The 19219-nt window shown below is 45.0% G+C and overlaps 1 protein-coding gene across 1 annotated transcript; it reads right to left on the bottom strand.

The window, feature by feature from the left end:
* Positions 1-610: 610 nt before the first annotated feature.
* On the bottom strand, positions 611-18554 carry C15H11orf52 (chromosome 15 C11orf52 homolog). Its single transcript, XM_035139521.2, has 4 exons — positions 18156-18554; positions 10324-10364; positions 7566-7615; positions 611-6007 (listed from the first exon to the last, which is right to left on the bottom strand). Exons 1-4 carry the CDS (start codon positions 18188-18190, stop codon positions 5756-5758), a joined length of 378 nt encoding a protein of 125 aa, XP_034995412.2. The 5' UTR covers positions 18191-18554; the 3' UTR covers positions 611-5755.
* Between the last annotated feature and the right edge of the window lie 665 nt (positions 18555-19219).

Raw genomic sequence — 19219 nt, 5'->3', positions numbered from 1 at the left:
GAATAAATTACGCAAGTCTGATCTCTCTTTTTTGGTGACACACATGAAGACTAGTCTTAAACTACAGGGTGTCTTTTAAAGGACTCGCCCTGTATATTGAACAATAGGCTATATAGCACTCTTGTGTATTATGCATTCAGTGTACTCCCACCACTGTTTTGGGATGCAGTGTACACACAGCATTAGCCACAGTCCATATCTATGCAGCATCTATATTGTCATTTCATGTGAAAGACTTTGTCAACCCGAATTGAGAAAAAGAATGAACTAGCTGTGTTTTAAACTGGCAATGCGTACACACCTGTATTCTGACAAGTCAGTGCCCAGATGGTTAGGGATCAATTCAGATGACTTTGTTGTAAGATTAATACACTTCCTATACACCCAGAGGACCTCTTATTCTTATTATTGCTTGACATCTTTCGCAAATGAACATTTGCATTCAGAACAGATTCTGGGACTCAACTCTAATGAGACGTGACTCAAGATAAGCCCAGGATGGAAAAAGCAGTTCTGATCAATATGTCTTGATCAAATAAAATCATATACATTGTTAAGATGGTAAAGAGCAATCAGAAACAGCAATCAGAAACCAGAGCAATCTCCAGTGTTAACTATAAAAAAATATTTATTTGCAATAATAAAATGTGCAGCCCCTAAACCCAGGAGCCAGGAAGTTCTCCATTAACTATTTCCAATATTTTTATGAACAAATGCTGGTGGAGGAAAAATCCCATTCAAAGACAGTATCCACAGAGGTGTTTGCATAAAGTTTCCTTTTAGTAAAACACATTTAGTTATACTGTTCATTATACAAATCATTACAATAAAATAAGAATAATTCAGGATATATACAGATTCTTTTTCTGCTTTTCAGCTTTGCTTGTGCTGAAAATAGGAATAGCTTTCCTTCATATAATATTTAACAGAGTGACAAGCTGCTCAGTGCTACCTTTTGCCAGTATAAGCTAGTTCAGAACTGACCTAATTCATCTTATGGCCATTTAACGACTTGGATAAAGCTCAACTTTTATCCATTATTCAATGCATGCATGAGCAAGACCAAATATTTTTTAATAGCAAAACATATTGACTTCTGCCTTCTCCAGCTGTTCCCACTGTAATAAATATATGATTTTATTAATTAACTGTATCCTACCGGGATCAAGAACAAAATTGTCTGAAGTGCAGTATGAAACTTAGGCATTTATACAGCTGGCTGGCAAGCTAAAATTAACCCACTGAAGGACAGTTTGATGCATGGATGCATGGCCCTGTGTAGCACTGAGGTCACATTTCCTGAGCTACAGCTGATCTGCATGTCTAGATTGACATGTAATTAACATAATTTAGATGGTACTAAGCCAGGGGTCAGCAGTTTTTGTGGCTTGGGCTGGTTCACGGTCCCACAGATGCCACGGTGGACTGGCACGCACGTGCAAATGCTATTTCCAGCACTCCGTCCAGTGCGGAGGAGGCATGCACAGCTTCCCATTGGCTGCAGGAGCTTCCTGCAGCCAATGGGAAGCAGGCCAGCCTCGCGGAAGGCGGTCCCCACTCTGCTCCGCACCAGTTTAGTGCGGTGCACGGGAGCTGACTGAGCAGGGGGCCATGGGCCAGTTAAACAACCCCCCATGGGCCTTAGGTTGCTGACCCCTGTACTAAGCCACAAGTGAGCGATACCTTGCACTTCCTCTGGATGCAGTTTGTTTAAACATAGGGAAAGCACTAAAAAAATTTGTTTGAAGATAAGAAACTGAAATATTCAATGCCAATTTAAGTGTATGTCCAAGGAGTCTAGCAACAATAATACTCTGTTTTTTTAATATTTGATGGCATCATAGGTTAGCTCCAGCTGAAGATGTGGTTTATCACCAAGAAGTTACAACACTTGTGAAAATCAATTAAATAGCTATCAGTTTTGGTTGTTTATTGGAAGCCCGGGAAACTGTTTTCAAACTTCAGTTTCTCCAGCTCTTTGTCTTCTGTGGCATTAAACTTTCACTAAGCAACCAATGCTGTATCTTAGCGCCAGCTGAATACTTAACTAAAGGTGACTAAAGGCTTGTTATCATGCATCCTGATATTCAAAATTCAAACTCCTGAGTAAACCTTGTCAAATCATCAAAAAAGTTTTCAGAAAGTGTTGTTTTCACCTCTTGAATTTGAGGTGCTTTATGTATTCCTGCTACCTTGAGAACCAGTCTATTAAAAGTGAAACGAGATTGTCAGGATTCTTGTTCAATAAGTCAGGCAAAACCACTTGAGTAACTACATACACCCATTTCTGGTCTGATCTCATTCCAATTGTTGGAAATAAACAGGAACCAGAAGCCAAGAAGGTGTGTCTGCCTGATATAAAACCAGAGCAAATAATAAAAATAAATTCTTCAGGTAGATCATCTTGAAGCACTTTAAATGTTCACATGTCATCTATTTAGCGCCTGCTAAACAGGCAAAATTGCTGTTATTATTTCCCTTTCCCTGCAGAGCATTTGATTATTGGTTAAATACATTGCACCTCTAAAACCAGGCGTGTAATACTAGACCCATCTGCAAGCTTCTTAGCGTTCCCCTGGGCAACCAGAGATAAAATACTGGCTTTGTACAGTGAAGCTCATTTGAGGACAGTGCTTATTGCTGTTACTTCATGTGCAGAATTTTTTTTAAAAAAGTCTGAGGCCTTGCTTATCCAATTGCATCAAATGATATGGCTGGAAGACAACTTTCACATGTTCCATTTTTGTTCCGTCAACTAGATAGACAGAAGAACCAGTTTGTGTGTGATAACATAAAGCAGTCTGCAGCCAAGAGCAGAACGAGACCAGCCTCATTCACACGTAACACTAATCCAAACCATGCAACAAACTATAGGGAAAACCTTGGCCTCAGATTGTGGATAAGGAGGAGAGACCTTAACCCAAATTCCAGGTTCAGTTGATGTGCTAAGCTGAGCATTAGTTTAGGTGCTTGTCATCCTGCATTGACATAAACAAGTGGCTGCAGTCTCCTCCTTAGCAACAGGTTTGCAATTGCATGCACCAACAAGGCCTGAGTGTAAATAACCTCCTTTATGCTGCTTGCTAACTGACCCCCCAAATTTGTTTTCTATGGGACAGCCATGTTTCACCCATCATAAAGGCAATTGCCTCTCTAGGGATGCAAGACTAGCCATATGAGGAAGGGGTGTTGTGCAGAGGGCTCTCCATTTGAAAGACCAGCTTGTTGATGACCAAGCCATGGTCCTGTGCCAGAGAAAGCTCCAGGGGTTATGGGGCCCTTGGGCAATCCGCCCTCAGCAGGGGTCCTGCTCCGTGGCAAGGCAAGGCAAGGCAAAGCAGAGGTCAGCCTTGGGCGCAGGGCTAGGTGGAGGCTGAATACTAGGCAACCTGAGGCAGGACAAGTTGGGAAGAACGTCAACTGCACTCTAGGAAGTGAAAAAGTGATGGCACACCTGCACCATGCATTCAGTGCAGTCTTATACCACTTCTGACACCCATGTTGCTCTGGGGGAGGTCTCCTAACAACTCTCAGTACCCATAAGGATTCTTTGGCAGAAGCCATGGATGTTAAGGTGGCAAAGGAGTGCTTTAGATTTCAGACTCTCCAAGAGTCTCCTACTGTGGTATGTAGCGGGGGAGTCTCTGGTCTCACTGGGGCCTCAGTGGAGTCTTCTGAATCAGAAGACAGCAATGCCACTTCCTCTGGCCAAAGGAACTCTGAACCCCTCAGGCTCATCAGGTAGAGGCACCTTTGGGACGTACCCTCCCCCCTTTTGGTTCAGAGTCCTTGACTTGCTCTCCTGAAGAGGAATCTGCTTTCCGGTCCCTGACAATGAGCCCCTTTCGCCGAGTGGGTCCAACTTTTCTTCAATCCCTGTCATCATCACTTACCTATTCATTTCCCCTCTCCTTCTGGGCCCAAAGCAGAAAACATCCCAGAGGCGACTGGAGTGTGATGTTCCATCTCCCCATTCACATCACTGCTTCTGTGGCAAAATGGGGTTGGGCAGGGTGCGAAAACAACGGAAAGGAAGAGGAGGAGTTGGACCAGCAGATGCAGGAAGTGAGCTTTGTGCCACTGTTTTCCCCTGTGCCAAAAAGCAGCTATTTGACGATCATCACAAATTTGTTTTAGACTTTTTGAATTTGTACACGTTATCAAATATGCTATAAGAATGACAAACACCCAAAGGTCACACCTGTGCTTTCTGCCAAGGCTCCCAGTTCCACCTCTTCCCTTGAAAGGTCAAGCCCGCTTTACAAGTGCCTGCACACACAAAAAAACCAGAAGCCTTGGGAGACCTTACACTGCCTATTTTGGATAAGAAAACTAATAAGCTAATATTAGAATGTGGGAAGTTGCTGTTCATCACATAATGATCCTTTCACAAGACAACTGTGTTGCATAGAAACTGGGTGCAAAAGTCACATTGTGACAGCTTTTTTTGCCTCAAAAACGGTCAGGTAAATCAGCCCCATATGCTTTCACTGAACTTCACTGCCACAATCTGTGTACTCTATGAATAGGTGCTTAACATCCAAGAAAATGTAGAACTGTTTTGCCATAGGTGGAAATGGGGGCTGAGCTTTCTGATGGCGTTGCCCACATGAACAAAACGAGCTTGTATTCCATGTAGGAAGAGGTATGTCCTGAATTTCCTACACACAAATCACTTGTCTTTGCATCCTTTTCTTGTAGGATTAATCTTATTGAAATGAATGTGATTATATGGCTGAGTTGAAGACGACTCAAATGGAAAATGTTCTCGGTACATTTGTCCTGTAGTATCGTGCAGTAACATTTTTGATTATCTGTGTCCGATGAACTGAACTGAAGTCCAAAGATGCTTATGCCATGAAAAAATGTCGTTGTTTTTTTCTTTAAGGTGCCACAAGACTCTCTCTCTTTTCTTTTCTTCTCTTCTTTTCTTCTCCTTTTTGCTGCAATATATTAACAAGGCTACGCCTCTGGATATTGTTGGTTATGTTAGTACCCGCTTTCTTTGAAAAATCACTCTCGCTGTGCATCCTAAATGATACTCCCCGGTTGTAATTTCACAGTGAATGTTCATAATATGGTAATGGAATCCAGTTACTATTGATCTGAAGGGAGGGGGGCATCACAATTTCTATATTCTTTAGCTCCAAAGGCACTTCCAGACTGTTGCTATTTTAAGTGGGGATTTGATCACATTAAAGTTGATTTGCAGTTCTTTCACAAACCTACTCCCCCCCCAAAAAAACTGGACTTCTTGCAATAAGGAAAGTGATGGAGAAATGCACTGAAAGTATGGGATAACAATTGCTTGGCACAACATCATCTAACCTCCTCACAAGCAAATCAGGATGAATACGCAATAAATCACAAAAGTCACCTAACCTCCCTGCAAACAAATCAGGATGAACGCTCAACAAACGGGTCATTTGGAAGCAAACCAATATTCCAGCCGTGCCATTCTCACCCTGTAGCTTGGTCTCCCAGTGATATCTTTATATTATAAAAGAAACAAAAGAGGAGAGATTCTACTAGCTTCAGAAACGTCTCTGGTCATCTTGCCCCAAATAGTAATTTTCTTGGCACGCTAGAGGAAATGTTTTTGCTCCCGTTACAACAGTGTCCCCTTATCAGATGCAGCCGAAAGATGGCACACCCTTCTTAGGTGTTCGCCAGCCAAGGAAGTGGAGACACAAAATCCACAACCTCTTGGTCTGAGAGATGCTTCTGGGGTTGGATAGCAAGAAGGGTTCATCTCTTACACCAGAGTGCCATTCTTACTGTCATACTTCAGTGTAGCCCGGGGGAAGTTGAGGGTGGCATATTCTGTAGTGTTCTGGGACTGGAAGGTCTTCACCTCTTCAGCTGAGCGCTCCCGTATTTTGCTGAAGACCTGGATGTCTGCGTAATGCACGCTGCTGTCGTCGCGCTTCATGCTCTTCGGCTTGCTCACGGTGGCATAGACTGGGAACTCAGACACATCGTCATAAACGGGCCCAACATCCATTCCCTTCAGAGAGAGAAAGAGGAAGAGATTGAGGAAGGCAAATCTCTCTGAAGCAAGCTCAGCCCAATCAATGTTGGTGCATCAGGTGGAAAACTCGTATTGCACCCCTGTTGCATTATATTCACTCCATATTTTTAATGTTAGTTTATAAGGGAAGGACCACAGGTCAGTGATGTGGCACCTGCTTTACATCAGAAGGTCTTAGGGTCAATCCACAGCATCTACAGGTAGGACTAGAAGAGGCTCACAGTCTAGAATCCTAGAGAGACACTCCCAGTCAGTAAATGCAATACAGTCATACCTTGGAAGTTGAACGAAATCCGTTCCAGAAGTCCGTTTGACTTGCAAAAGATTCAGAAACCAAAGCGCGGCTTCTGATTGGCTGCAGGAAGCTCCTGCAGCCAGTCGGAAGCCCTGTTGGACGTTCGGCTTCCAAAAATAGTTTGGAAACCAGAACACTCACTTCCGGGTTTCGATCGTTCAGGAGCCGATTTGTTTGGGAGCCAAGGCATTTGAGATCCAAGGTACGACTGTACTGGGCTAGGCAGACCAATGGCCTAACTCAGTTTATTGTAGCTTCCTATTCCTATTTTAATGTTTTAAAGGGGTTTTATTGTGTAGTTTAATTATGCGTGCTCATATTGTAATGTTATGCGCAATGGGCTTTTATACAAGAGAGAACAGCTCAGAAACCGTTTTGGGCTTTAAACAATATATAAAATAATAAATAATTACATGGGGCACAATCCACTGGCAAATTCTTCTGCTCAAGCCCCACTGAACATAGGGGGCTGCCTTATACTGAGTCCATTGGTCCATCTAGCTCAGTACAGTCAACACTGACTGACAGTAGCTTCCCTGGATGTCAGACAGGGATATTCTCAGCTTTCCTTAGAGACACTGGGGATCAAACCTGTAACCTTCTGCATGGAAAGCAAGTGTTCTGTGACTGGGCTAGAAGAGAGCTGCTTGTGCTCCATTGATCAGAAAAGTCTGTCTTACTACTGGTAGCACCAGGCAGAGTCTTACTAACACCAGATTATAACACTTTCATTATTCCAGATTAATTACTCCAGAATATACATCAACCCAGGGCTAAGCATTCACAATTATTGATGACTTCAGAATTGCAGTTAAACATACATCAAGATCATAGAAGTTGGAAGTTGGAAGGGACCCCAAGGGTCTTTTTGTCCAAACCCCTGCAATGCAGGAATCTCAGCTAAAGCATCCATGAGAGATGGCCATCCGCCCTCTGCGTAAAAACCTCCAAGGAAGGATGATTGCACAAAAGGAGATGCATTGGGTTGGTATGGTTAAAATGGTCTGAATTGAGCACACTCACAAATTGACTGGGCTAATGAAGCTGCGCTCACAGCACTGCAACTCATACGCCTGTGTGGCCTCTTGTGTGTATGAATTAGGGCCAAGAACGGAGTTATAAGGCTGATCCAAAAGGCACTACTACTTCAATCAACTCCAAGTAACATGGCACTGAATCAACAACATACTTTAGGAGCTTTTGAAATTGGTAGCAAAATCTTTTCAGAGGCAGTTTTACCTTCTTGCTCTCTGGGTGCTGCTGGGTGCTTGACTTAATGGTTCTTGTACCTGCGGAAGAAACAGCTGATATTTAGAGAAGCAACATAGCTGGTATTAAACAATGATGACACAGCTGCTTCTGGCGAACCAGAGCAGCGCACGGAAATGCCGTTTACCTTCCCGCCGGAGCGGTCCCTATTTATCTACTTGCACTTTGATGTGCTTTCGAACTGCTATGTGGGCAGGAGCTGGGACCGAGCAACGGGAGCTCACCCCGTTGCAGGGATTCGAACCGCCGACCTTCTGATCAGCAAGCCCTAGGCTCTGTGGTTTAACCCACAGCGCCACCTGGGTCCCTTATTAAACAATGATAGGAGAGGCTAAATTGGAACATGAAGACTTCAGCAGATTCCTATTAATGTAAAAGTTCATTTTTAAAACAGCAAGTTGCTAGACCCCATGAGTTTACAAACGCCTCCAAAAATATGTAGGCACTGTGAGGTTTCCAGTAGGCCTCCGGAAATAGAATTATTCCATCCACCCAGGCACCAGGACGTTCTTCCTCAACAGGTGTTCTGAAACAGCATCACCTCACAAATACAAATCCTTAATTGTTTTTGAGGGAGGAATGAGACCCCAGCCCCACTATAATTACTGCAACCAAAACAAGCTGAATAAAAGCTCAGCAGAACAGTAAGATTCTGCCGGTAAAACACATGAAAATTAAGAGCAAAATTGTGTTGTTTGTATTGTCAGTCTCAGACTCTGGGCGCTCAAGTCAGAGCACCTGAGACTCTTGTGTGTGAAAGTCAATAGGACCTCAGCTATTATTCAGTTATTTGAACACCAAAGAGATCCTGCGTGGCGTGTGAGCCCCCTTCACTGCGACCTTTGCTAATTTTTAACCCAGAGTGAACACATGACCTTCTCCCATGAGAAAGCCCAGATCCGTTCCTTTGGCAGAAAGCTTCCCACGAAGCACTAGGGTACAGGCAACCACAGTGGTTAGTGGCCATAGCAACATCTAGCAAAAGGAATGTAACTTTGGAGTTTTCCTTTCAAGTCCTCCAAGAAACCTAGGAACATTCTGTTTATTCCTCTCTGCTAACGTTGCTGTTTGTCAAGCGATGTGTTTTGCTAGGCCGGGACCGCACTGGGCAGCCAGGTAGCAATTCTGTTTATTGTTCTTGGCTCCTGCTTGCTTTTAGGAAGGATGTTTTCAGCTCTAAGCCCAAAGTCTGAATTTGGATGTTTCTTTGTCTCCATGTTGATATACGCCTGGTGCACACATAACATTCTAGTTCTGAAAACACCGTTTCCAACCGCCCTTACAGTATTACCCAATCCTGTTCCTGTTTTCTGTTGTTGTTGTTGTTGTTTCTTATCCAGACTTCACCATAAGGTCTCAAAATGGTTTACTGCAATTTTAAATTCAATATTAAAGACCCTCCAAGTGTCACTATTTTCCAGGGACAGTCCTGGATTTACAGAAGCCGTCCAGGTTTCTGATTTGATCCCAGAATGTCCCATTTTTCCTTAGGATGTCTCTATTTTCATCAGAGATATGTTTGAAGGGTATAGAGTTATGCAACCCGCCAAGCCAAGCAGATAAATAACTATACAGGGGACCTGGACCTGGACCTATACCTTTAGGGGACACCTGTTTAGGGAAGAGTATATATATTTATGGTCACTGTGTCTTCAGCAGAAACTACGTAATAAATACACCAGGCATATATCTCTGTGCAGAGGGAGTTCCACAGCTTAGGGCTGCCACAGAGAATGCAGTTTTTCACATATGTGGTACCTGCACTGTTAAGGGCTTTAAGCACTAGCAAGAGCACCTTGAATTGGGCCCAGAAACAAAATGGCAACCATAGCTGCCAAGTTTTCCCTTTTCTCGCGAGGAAGCCTATTCAGCATAATGGAAAATCCCTTAAAAAAAGGGATAACTTGGCAGCTATGATGGCAACTAACACAGCTGTTTTAAAATGGAGGCTATATATGGGTTCTAAATGGAACCTCAGCCATGATCAATTCTGGACACTGCATTTTGACCTAGTTTTGCCCATGGGTGGGTGTGTTTCTTCAGGTCTCTCCCTGAATCCTCTCAGGATCTCAGATTGGAGAAGGGCTGCACCTTGGAATGAGCATCTGCATGTAAATGCACACCCATGAGCACTAAGGCACCACACAGTGCGCAACCTCTCCACCTATTTCATAACACCTGTCCACCGCTCGATTGTGAGGGGGAAAACCTCAAAGGGGTTTACAAAAAAGACAAAACAATTAAAATGATCACTAAACGTTTTAGCTTCTTAACAATGCAGCTGCTGCACTGTACTCTGGACTGCCAATAATCTATTTTCGGGCCATTCTGTTCTAGTAGCATATCCTTAACACACACACACAAAGGCATTGTCCCTCCCTGCTCCATGTGGTTCTTGGATCAAATGGAGGGCAGCCTATTGTACATTAATGCAGCACATAACAATGTAGAGCAGTGTAGAGCAGGAACATGTGGCCCTGCATATATTTTTCGACGTTCCCAGGCAGTTGTCCCATTGATCGCTAACAGAATCCCTTGAAACCAATAGAACTTGCTTTCAAGTAAACCTGTTTAGAACTGTGGCGTGACTAGCTGAGTATTGCAGGATTGTAGGCAGGAGACAAGAGGGTGAAACACCCGGGGTGGAGCTTCAAAAATCTGGTAAAGAAGCCAGATTCCAGGTCATTCCAGGTCTTGCTTATAAAAATGTTTGCAGAGGATTATTTACCTGGCTTATCTTTTTTCCGCTTAAACGGTGAAGGGCAGTTCCTGAAATAAAAGAGACAGAATAGCATGAAATTCAGAGGGTCTTTAATCCTCTATGGCACACTGATCAGTACTTGATAAAGGTGTATTGATCCACAGCCTGCCACAAAACGCTGCAGAGTGGAATACTCCTGTTCAAGTTTCCAGCCACTCCCATTCATTTCTCTGCCCCACCTTCAATTTTCTGGTTCTCGTCCTCATCTGTCAGTCAGCATTCCATGGCCACTGAGCATGCTCAGTCTTCATTGGGTTTGTGAAAAGTGCTGGGACGAAAATAAAACTGCTCAGAAACAGAACTTTAAAACCCAGACCTGTGTCTAGAAAAGCAGCATGAAATGAAGTCTGGATGAGCCCTGACTGGGGATTTGAGCCCTCGTCTCCCAGGTTTTAGTCTGATACTCTAACCATTACACCACCCTGCCTCTCATTGGCTGTAACATGACTGGTGCTCTAGATTTCAGCATGGCCACCAGCAGAGGGGAGAGATACCACCTTGTTATATGGATAGCTAAAGAATGGAAAAATACTAGGGTGGGTTGGGGGACAGAGAGAAAGGAGGTGCGGCTGTGGGGAGCCTGTTGCTAAGATACCCATTGAAAAACTCATTTTTCCATGGAAAGGGTTGGAAATGCTGAGAGCTCCTGGGCAGGGAGCCACAGCTGGCAGCTCTGTGACCTTCTTCAGAAACAAACACCCGGCTCTCGGAACATGCCTCCCCTCCTCCAGCCAGAAGCCATGGGCCAGCACGCAGACCGAATGCAATGTACAGTCAGCAAGCACACACTGGCTGGGTTCTGGAAAGAGAGAAAAGAATGGACCCTGTTCAGTACAGGCCACCCCACCCGTCCTCCTCCCAAAGCTGGACATTGTCCTTTGCTACCAGTGAGGACGCCTGCTCTCTTTCCCATGAATTAAGAAAGTTGTTTCGCAGCTGTATTTTGCTTCCATGTGATCCAGTACTTGTTTGCCCTTTCTGTGCTTTTACGGAGCCTAAAACTAATGTTGAACTGGAGCATTTTGTTTCTTGTTTTCTGGCAGTGGTTTTTTCCCCCAGCGTGGAGCTGGTGAGTAAATCAGCCACATGTTTTGGAATGCATCTCCCATAAGCCCTAGCCAGGATGATTTTGCTGGCTGATGGGAGTTGTAGTCCACAACCACAGTTAAAATAAGTCATGATCCCATAAGGCATGGTTCCTTGTGAAAGTTTGTTTCACATAATGGTTTGTTGCCAAAAAAAAAGCAAACCAATGGTTACTCCGCATGGCTGAGTTCAAATGCCCAAACATGCCATACTTTAGCCAAAAAAATCAGGGCATAGCGTCATGTCTGATGCATACCAGCTCATTTACATGAGTAGGGCTGACATACATCTGGATTTTCCTGGACATTACCAGGATTTCAAAGGAGGAATTGACATCCAGGGGAAATTTCTTGGATCTTAAGCAGCAATATATATATATATATATATATATATATATATATATATATATATATATATATAATGAAATACAGTCATACCTCGGTTTAAGTACGCTTCAGTTTGAGTACTTTCAGTTTAAGTACTCCGCGGACCCATCTGGAATGGATTAATCCACTTTCCATTACTTTCAATGGGAAAGTTCGCTTCAGGTTAAGTACGCTTCAGGTTAAGTACAGACTTCCGGAACCAATTGTGTACTTAAACCGAGGTACCACGGCAATCCTAACCTGAGAGTAAGTTGCACCAAACTCAATGGGATTTGCTTCTGAATAGGATTCCACTCTGAGAGTGGTGTCTGGTGGCATCCATTGGGACTGGTAGGGTGAAAGGCGGAGAGGCCAATATAGGCAGAGCCAGAACCAATGACAGACAGAGCCAACTAATTCTAGTTTTGCCCCCATCCTCTTCCCTCCTGACATCTACAAGGACAGCACTGGAACTCAGAGGGAAGAAACTGACTGGCAGTGACTCCCTGCTAGACAAGTAGGCAGGCAAGGGCTGGCTGAGGATGGACCAAGATTGGTGAGGCAGTACCCCATTCATTCACCCGAATGGACTACACTGTAGATAAAATTCATTCTGCCTCATTCTCCAAAGTGTTTTTCTTGTAATGCAAAGAACAGGGTGGAGCATCATGAAAGACACACAACTCTACTGGCCATATTTCCACTCCATATTGGCACCAACTTGTTCATTTCTCTGTTCTGCCAAGGCATGGGCAGTGCAATTAAAATAGCTCTGCTTTAAATATAATCATTGGCATCCTAAGCCTGTTTCCTAAGAAATACAAGGCCCCTGTATCATTTTTCAGAGCTGCTTTTCTCTTGTATCGGTTGGCAGAGCGGTGGGGTGTTTTAACAAGCTGCCCCGCAGGCGATGGCTATTCTGAGGCTGTCTGCGGGCTAATCCCTGGCTCGTCCATCCAAAGGCATCTCCGAGCTTCTGCTGGATCAGACAGAATTAGAATGGACAAGGGTGGGAGAGAAGTCTACAGCAATGAGGCTGCTCCCTCTCTCTAAACCAAATACAAAATGTTCCTGAAAAACCTTGCCCTTTGAGGCTTAAGCCCTAACCCTCACAAACCACTTTTCCCCCCACAGCTACCCAGAACTACTTGATCACAGTTGTCCATGTATTGGTAACCTGCAGGTCGGATTACCGCAATGTGCTCTATGTGGGGCTACCCTTGAGGCTGGTCCAGAGGATGCAGCTGGTTTAAAACCAAGCAGCTAGGCTGCTTGTTGGGACAAACTTCCACCAGCAAATACCACCTTGCCTATTGGCTACCAACCTGCTATGGGGGCTAAGTTCAAGGTTTAGAGGCCGTGTACAGTTTGGGCTCAGGTTATTTGAGAAGCTGCCTTAACCCTTACCTACGCAGTAGTAATAGGTCATTGCATTCAGCAGAAGAGATTATCCCCCCAAAGTCCCAAAAAATATCAGAGGACCACTCAGTACTATTTTTCAAGAAAAAGAGGTGCCGGAACTCATCATGAACACCTTCCTTGTTCTCTTATAATGGCAATGGTGTCCACCTGACAGGTGCCAGAACCGAGTTCCAGCCAGTTCTGGCTGAGGAAAAACCCGCCCTGGACCCACTTCACAGCAACTCAAGTTGGGACTGTCCCTGTTTTGTGGAACAACATCTCTGTTGAGATACAACAGGCGCCTGCTATCGGTACTTTCCAGAAATAAATGGAAGATGTGTTTGTTTCAATACGTTTTTCCAGTTGGGTGAATTGGTCTCTGGCCTCAGGTGTTTATTCTCTGTTGTTTCTAAACCTGTATTTCATTGTGCTTTCTCTACTGTCTTTTAAAAAATGCTTTAGGTATTTTTATTGTATGTTTGCAAACCACCTTGAGCCTCATGGGAAATGCAATTCATAAACAAAACAGACAGATAAGCCACTACAACCTCCAGCTGATTCCACTATGCAAACGTGGTGCAAAGTTCCTTTTGTACAACCAACAGCATTTCTCCATCTCTTGCTCTACATTTCCATGTTGCACTCTTGCTGCTCCAGGGCCTTGTCAAAAAATATTAATATTCTGCAATTCAGCTGGGGGTGGGGGTTAGATTCAGCCCCTCTTTCCTCCATCTAGCTGCTTATTAAGTGGGATTGTAATCTCCACTGGCTGCTTGTATCTCATAACTTTACATGCAATTTTCCTTCTTCATGGGATTTTGACAAATAGAGAAATAAACTTAGGTCCTATGGAAATCAATGGGACATGTTAATACTGACATAAATAAAATCCTATTTTTTTCAATAAAAACTAAGTGCAACCAACTTCTTGCTTGGATCTAGGCTCGCTGTTATTTCAGATCACCAGCTCAATTAATTATGATACCACTTAAGTCCATTAGAAGTTTTTGAAGCAATTAATCTAACTGAACCAATGGACGCTGCAGCCCTAATGGTAATAGATGCTGAAGTACTCTGAGCACTCTAAAACGCTACATAAATGGTAAGTATAATTATTACTCCTACTGCATTATCTGTGGAAGAGAGTGGCATTGTTAAGTAGAATTTACGTTTCAGCCAGCTTGCCTTGTACGTCTCAGTTAAAGATGTGGGAAACTCACATTCTGATTAATTTTCACTTACTTGTAAACACACACACACACACACACACACACAGCTCTGCCACTCTTTGTGCAATTCAGAAAACCAGCAAAAGGGGGGGCTTTGATCAGGGGTGGGGAGGTGGGAGAGCACAGCTAGCAACCTGTTTGCAAAATATTTCCTCCCACTGAGTCAAACACCCTGCTCAGGTGGGTGGGAAAAGACAGCAATGAAGAAGACCCCTTTATGCAGGCAAGTAAACAAAGCATGACCCAGCAGGCCAGGCTCCTCTTAGATTCTATTCAGAACCACCTGAACAGAAAACGTTGTCCTTAACCTCAGGAACAGGGCTGGGGAACCTGTGGCTCGCCAAATGCTATTGGACTCCAAGTCTCAACATCCCTGACCATTGGCTATATTGGCTGGGGCTGATGGGAAACAGCACCATTCACAGGTTCCCCAGCCTTGCCCAAGGGGGATTCCCAGATCCCAGGGCTAGCAGCCCTGTATAGGGAAGCTTTTTAAGGTGTAATGTTTAATTACATTTTTATATATGTTGGAAGCTGCCCAGAGTGGCTGGGGCAAACCAGTCAGATGAGTGGGGTACAAATAATAAAATGTATTATTATTATTATTATCATCATCATCATCATCATCATCATCTTCTCTGCAGCTTTCCAGCATGTGCTTTTGCTGACCTACCCATCACCATTTCATTTCCCACTTGCAGTCAAGAGAAGCCCTTTCTCTTTGTGACGTTGATCTCATCTTCACATTCAAGGATGGGAGGGCTGAATCTGATCTGGGTTTCCCCCCTTTAATTTCCCCCTGTTGCCCCAAACTGGCTTTGAAAAGCCCTGCACAGAGGTCACAGCTACACCACACATTTAAAGCACATGTGGCTTCTGCCAAATAATCCTGGGAACTGTAGCTTAAACATACACCCCCACGAAGCAATGATTCCCCAGCATGCTGAACAAATTACGGATCCCAGGATTATTTGGAAGAAGCTGTTTCCTTTACATTTGTGGTGGGTATGGTTCTACAAGTGTCTGTGAAAAGTTGGGCTCCTCCTCACAGCAGAGGTTCGGGGCCCCACATTTGATGAGTGCCCGCAGACCGGTGGTTTGGTGGTAATTAAATTCTGAAGGGCTCCCTGTTTGCTGGTTTGTTTGTGTGCCTGTCGTGAAAATAATACTGGAAGTTGCATGTGTCAAACCAGATATCCCAGGTGAGAACATCGAGGTGTGTGATTTTTTAGAAATTAAGGACCAAGTTGAAAATCCACCAACAAATCCGACAACTTTTCACCAGGAAATAACCCTGCATTTCTCTCTCCACTTATTGTTGTTTAGTCGTTTAGTCGTGTCCGACTCTTCATGACCCCCTGAACCAGAGCATGCCAGGCACTCCTGCCTTCCACTGCCTCCCGCAGTTTGGTCAAACTCATGTTCGTAGCTTAGAGAACACTGTCCAACCATCTCGTCCTCTGTCGTCCCCTTCTCCTTGTGCCCTCAATCTTTCCCAATATCAGGGTCTTTTCCAGGGAGTCTTCTCTTCTCATGATGTGGCCAAAGTATTGGACCCTCAGCTTCAGGATCTGTCCTTCCAGTGAGCACTCAGGGCTGATTTCCTTCAGAATGGATAGGTCTGATCTTCTTGCAGTCCATGGGACTCTCAAGAGTCTGCTCCAGCACCATAGTTCAAAAGCACCAATCCTTCAGTGATCAGCCTTCTTTATGGTCCAACTCTCACTTCCATACATCACTACTGGGAAAACCATAGCTTTAACTATACGGACCTTTGTCAGCAAGGTGATGTCTCTGCGCTCTCTCTCTCTCTCTCTCTCTCTCTCTCTCTCTCTCTCTCTCTCTCTCTCCACTAGATGATGCTATTTCTCTGTTCGGCCACAAACCATTAGCCTGACAGCAAAACCGAAAATCAGGACTTCTGTTTCACAGTGAGCCTCTCCTCTTGTTCAAAGCTGGGCTCTCCCAACTGGCACTCCCAATGTAGGAGAAGGAGAGCCTTCCACCTGCCATAAAGGGAACCTGCTTCTTTCTGGTGCTGCTTCTATTTTACTCGTATCAAATGCTCACCTTTTTTTGCCCAAATTACGTTGCGAAAATTGAGGTGCACATTAGATTCAATGGCACATTTACATTTGCCAGCAAATACTTTTTTTGGTTTCAAGGTTCTGAAAATTGAGGTGTGCATTAGATTCAATGGCGCATTAGACTCAAGTAAATACGGCATATAGGAGGCAAAATAAATGGGGAATCCTAGGGAGATTCCTCCCCAGAATGGAAGGACTATAGCTCAGTAGAACAGCATCTGCTTTGTATGTCAAAGGTCCTAGTTTCAATCCCCAGTGGCATGTCCGGGTAGAGCTGGGAGAGACCCCCTGCTTGAAGCCCTGGAGAGCTGCTGCCAGTCAGTGTAGACAATACTGAATTAGATTGGACCAAAAGGCAACTTCATATTTCCCTAGATCACCCCAATCTACTCCCATTTGGGACTCCAAATGTAGGCTGAAGGAATTTTTGGCACCCTGAGGTTCTCACATGTCCAAATAGTGGTTGGAACCCCCTGAAAGAGAATGGGCTGAGTGACAACCGGGAAGTTCCTAGTTCGAAAGTCGCCCAAAGTCAGTGGCATTGGCACAGCACTCTTTCCTAGCCTGCAACATAAGGAAAAGGATGGATTTCTTTTCAATAATTAAACTTTTGGGGGTTTTCTGGTTGTTGTTCCATACTTTCTCCAAGGAGCCCCCAGTGCAGATTAATGCACTGGGTTCTCAAGTGGCCGTCATTCCAACAAGGAGTGCCAACTGACCCCCACCCCGGTCAGCTCTTATGATTTTAACTGTTGCCTGATGCTGTATATAGAAACTAGAGAGTAAAGTTTTCCCCCAGCATGGAGATAATAAAACACAACTGCCATTAAAGGACAGACAAAACTGCTGCTAAGGGCACAGGAGCGGCAACAGGTGGGAAAAGTTTGGCAGCCTGCTAGCCCTCCTCTGAGTGGTTAATTTCTAAAAGGGGCGGTGCTAGCACTCCAGCCTGCCCATCAAACTTATACACATTGACCACCTCCTATTATCTAGTACAGGGATGGGGAACCTGCAGCCGTCCATCAGCCGCATCAGCTAGCACGGCCAATGGCTGGGGATGATGGGAGTTGTAGTCCACCAACATCTGGAAAACCGCAGGTGCCCACCCACCCCCCAGCCAACCTGGTATGTATGGGCTAGTGGTGGCAGCTCTCATTGGTACAGGCAGCACACCCTGTATGTGTTCAGCAAATAAGTGTCCGGGTTTTGACAATGAATGAGCTTCTGCGTAGGGCTGGAGCCCCATTGACACCTGTCTCCAGTTAAGCTCTGCCTCCTTTGGAGAAGCGGACGCCACTCCAGGAGGATCTCTCTGTATCTCGCCTGCAAAAACATTTCAGGCAGATCAGGAGGTGGGCAGGCTCCGCCTATGGATGTGAAACCTGGAACGCTTCCATCCTTCCCCTATCGATACCCCGGGTGGCTCTGCTCCCAGCCACGGGGCTGAGGAGGATGGTGGTGGCACCAGCTAAGCTCTCCAGACCCGGCAGCGAAACACCGCCTCTCCCTCTCTTTAACACGACACAGCTGGCAAAGCTGGTCTTCTTCGTAGCCCTGGGCTGCCCCAAGAAGCGCTCCCGCCTCCCTCTTTGCCCAGCTCCCAAGCAGCAAGCCAGCCCCAGCTAACTCACCAGGCGCCTCCGCAGCAGCAGCACTGGTTGCCCATTTCGCTCTCTGGAGGGAGAAATCTTGCCTTTCTGGGGAGGAGAACCTCACTGGAGCACAGGGCGCCCGCATTTCCTGGTTCCCTGTTCAGCCCCTGGCAGATCCAATCCAAGGGAGTGTCTGGATCATGGACGTGTCAGGTTTCTCCCTCCATCAAGGAAGGCAAAGCTGTGTGTGCCATCTACTGGACAGAAGATCTCCCGAAGGCAGCGTCTGCTGCTGTTGCTGCTTCCCCCCTTGACTCTCTTCCTTTGCTGGCTTTGGAGTGTGTGGCAGCTTGAGTTATAGGACTTAGATGCACAATTGGGCTCCTCACATCCGCTCGTAGCATCGTGCCCAGGACATTCAGCTGAAACGGGTGTGGAATCTGGAAGGCACATGCAAAAGGAATCATATCCATATGGATGGATACACAGATTTTGATTTTGAAAAATATTTCCAAACTTCCAGTGGGGCGAGGAGCCGACTTGCCCGTGGTTGCAGGCTTGTCTTATTCTCATGCAACATTTTGCTCCAAAAAAAAAATAACCCGCCTGAAGATCATGAGCTCGACTTATTAGCCCAACATCAGTGGTAGACTTTAAAATTTCAGCAGCAAAATGGGTGCAACACCAAAATTCAGAGGCCCCCCCTTCTCGCTTTCTGTTGTTCGGTGCCCAGTGTGGGTGAACCAGTCATGTTCCCCTAAATCCGCCTCTGCCAACATCCTCCCTTCTTCCCCACCACACCATGATATGATTGGATTATGAGTGTATTGTTAATTTGTAGGAGGGGGGCTAGTGTGTATTCTTTACTTTTATGTTCCTGAGAGGACTGCTGAGCCCTGAGCAGATGCAAAAGAGTCAGCAATTCCACAGGTGGCCTTTGGCAGGGGAATTCCAAAAACTAGACAGGAAGTTTTGAAACAAAAACAGGGTATATGTAGCCCTCTCTGCTCTTCTCCATTACCAGTCACCTTGCATCTGCAGGAGACAGCAAGGGATAAAGGAAGACGGGATATTCTGCTCATTGAGATCCCCAGCAGAATTGG

This window comes from Zootoca vivipara, chromosome 15 (genome assembly GCF_963506605.1).
Source record: "Zootoca vivipara chromosome 15, rZooViv1.1, whole genome shotgun sequence".
Classification (NCBI taxonomy): Eukaryota; Metazoa; Chordata; class Lepidosauria; order Squamata; family Lacertidae; genus Zootoca; species Zootoca vivipara.
Note: the sequence above shows the minus strand (reverse complement) of the source record. Positions and strands in the feature narration are given on the sequence as shown.

What these genes read in the sequence shown, in the direction of transcription:
- C15H11orf52 (XM_035139521.2), bottom strand. Translation starts at nt 18,190, where the DNA reads ATGGGCAACCAGTGCTGCTGCTGCGGAGGCGCCTG. An exon ending in GCGGAAAAAAGATAAGCCAG is followed by an intron (nt 7,616 to 10,323) that starts GTAAATAATCCT and finishes TTTCTTCCGCAG; the next exon opens with GTACAAGAACCATTAAGTCA. An exon ending in AGCACCCAGAGAGCAAGAAG is followed by an intron (nt 6,008 to 7,565) that starts GTAAAACTGCCT and finishes CTCTCTCTGAAG; the next exon opens with GGAATGGATGTTGGGCCCGT.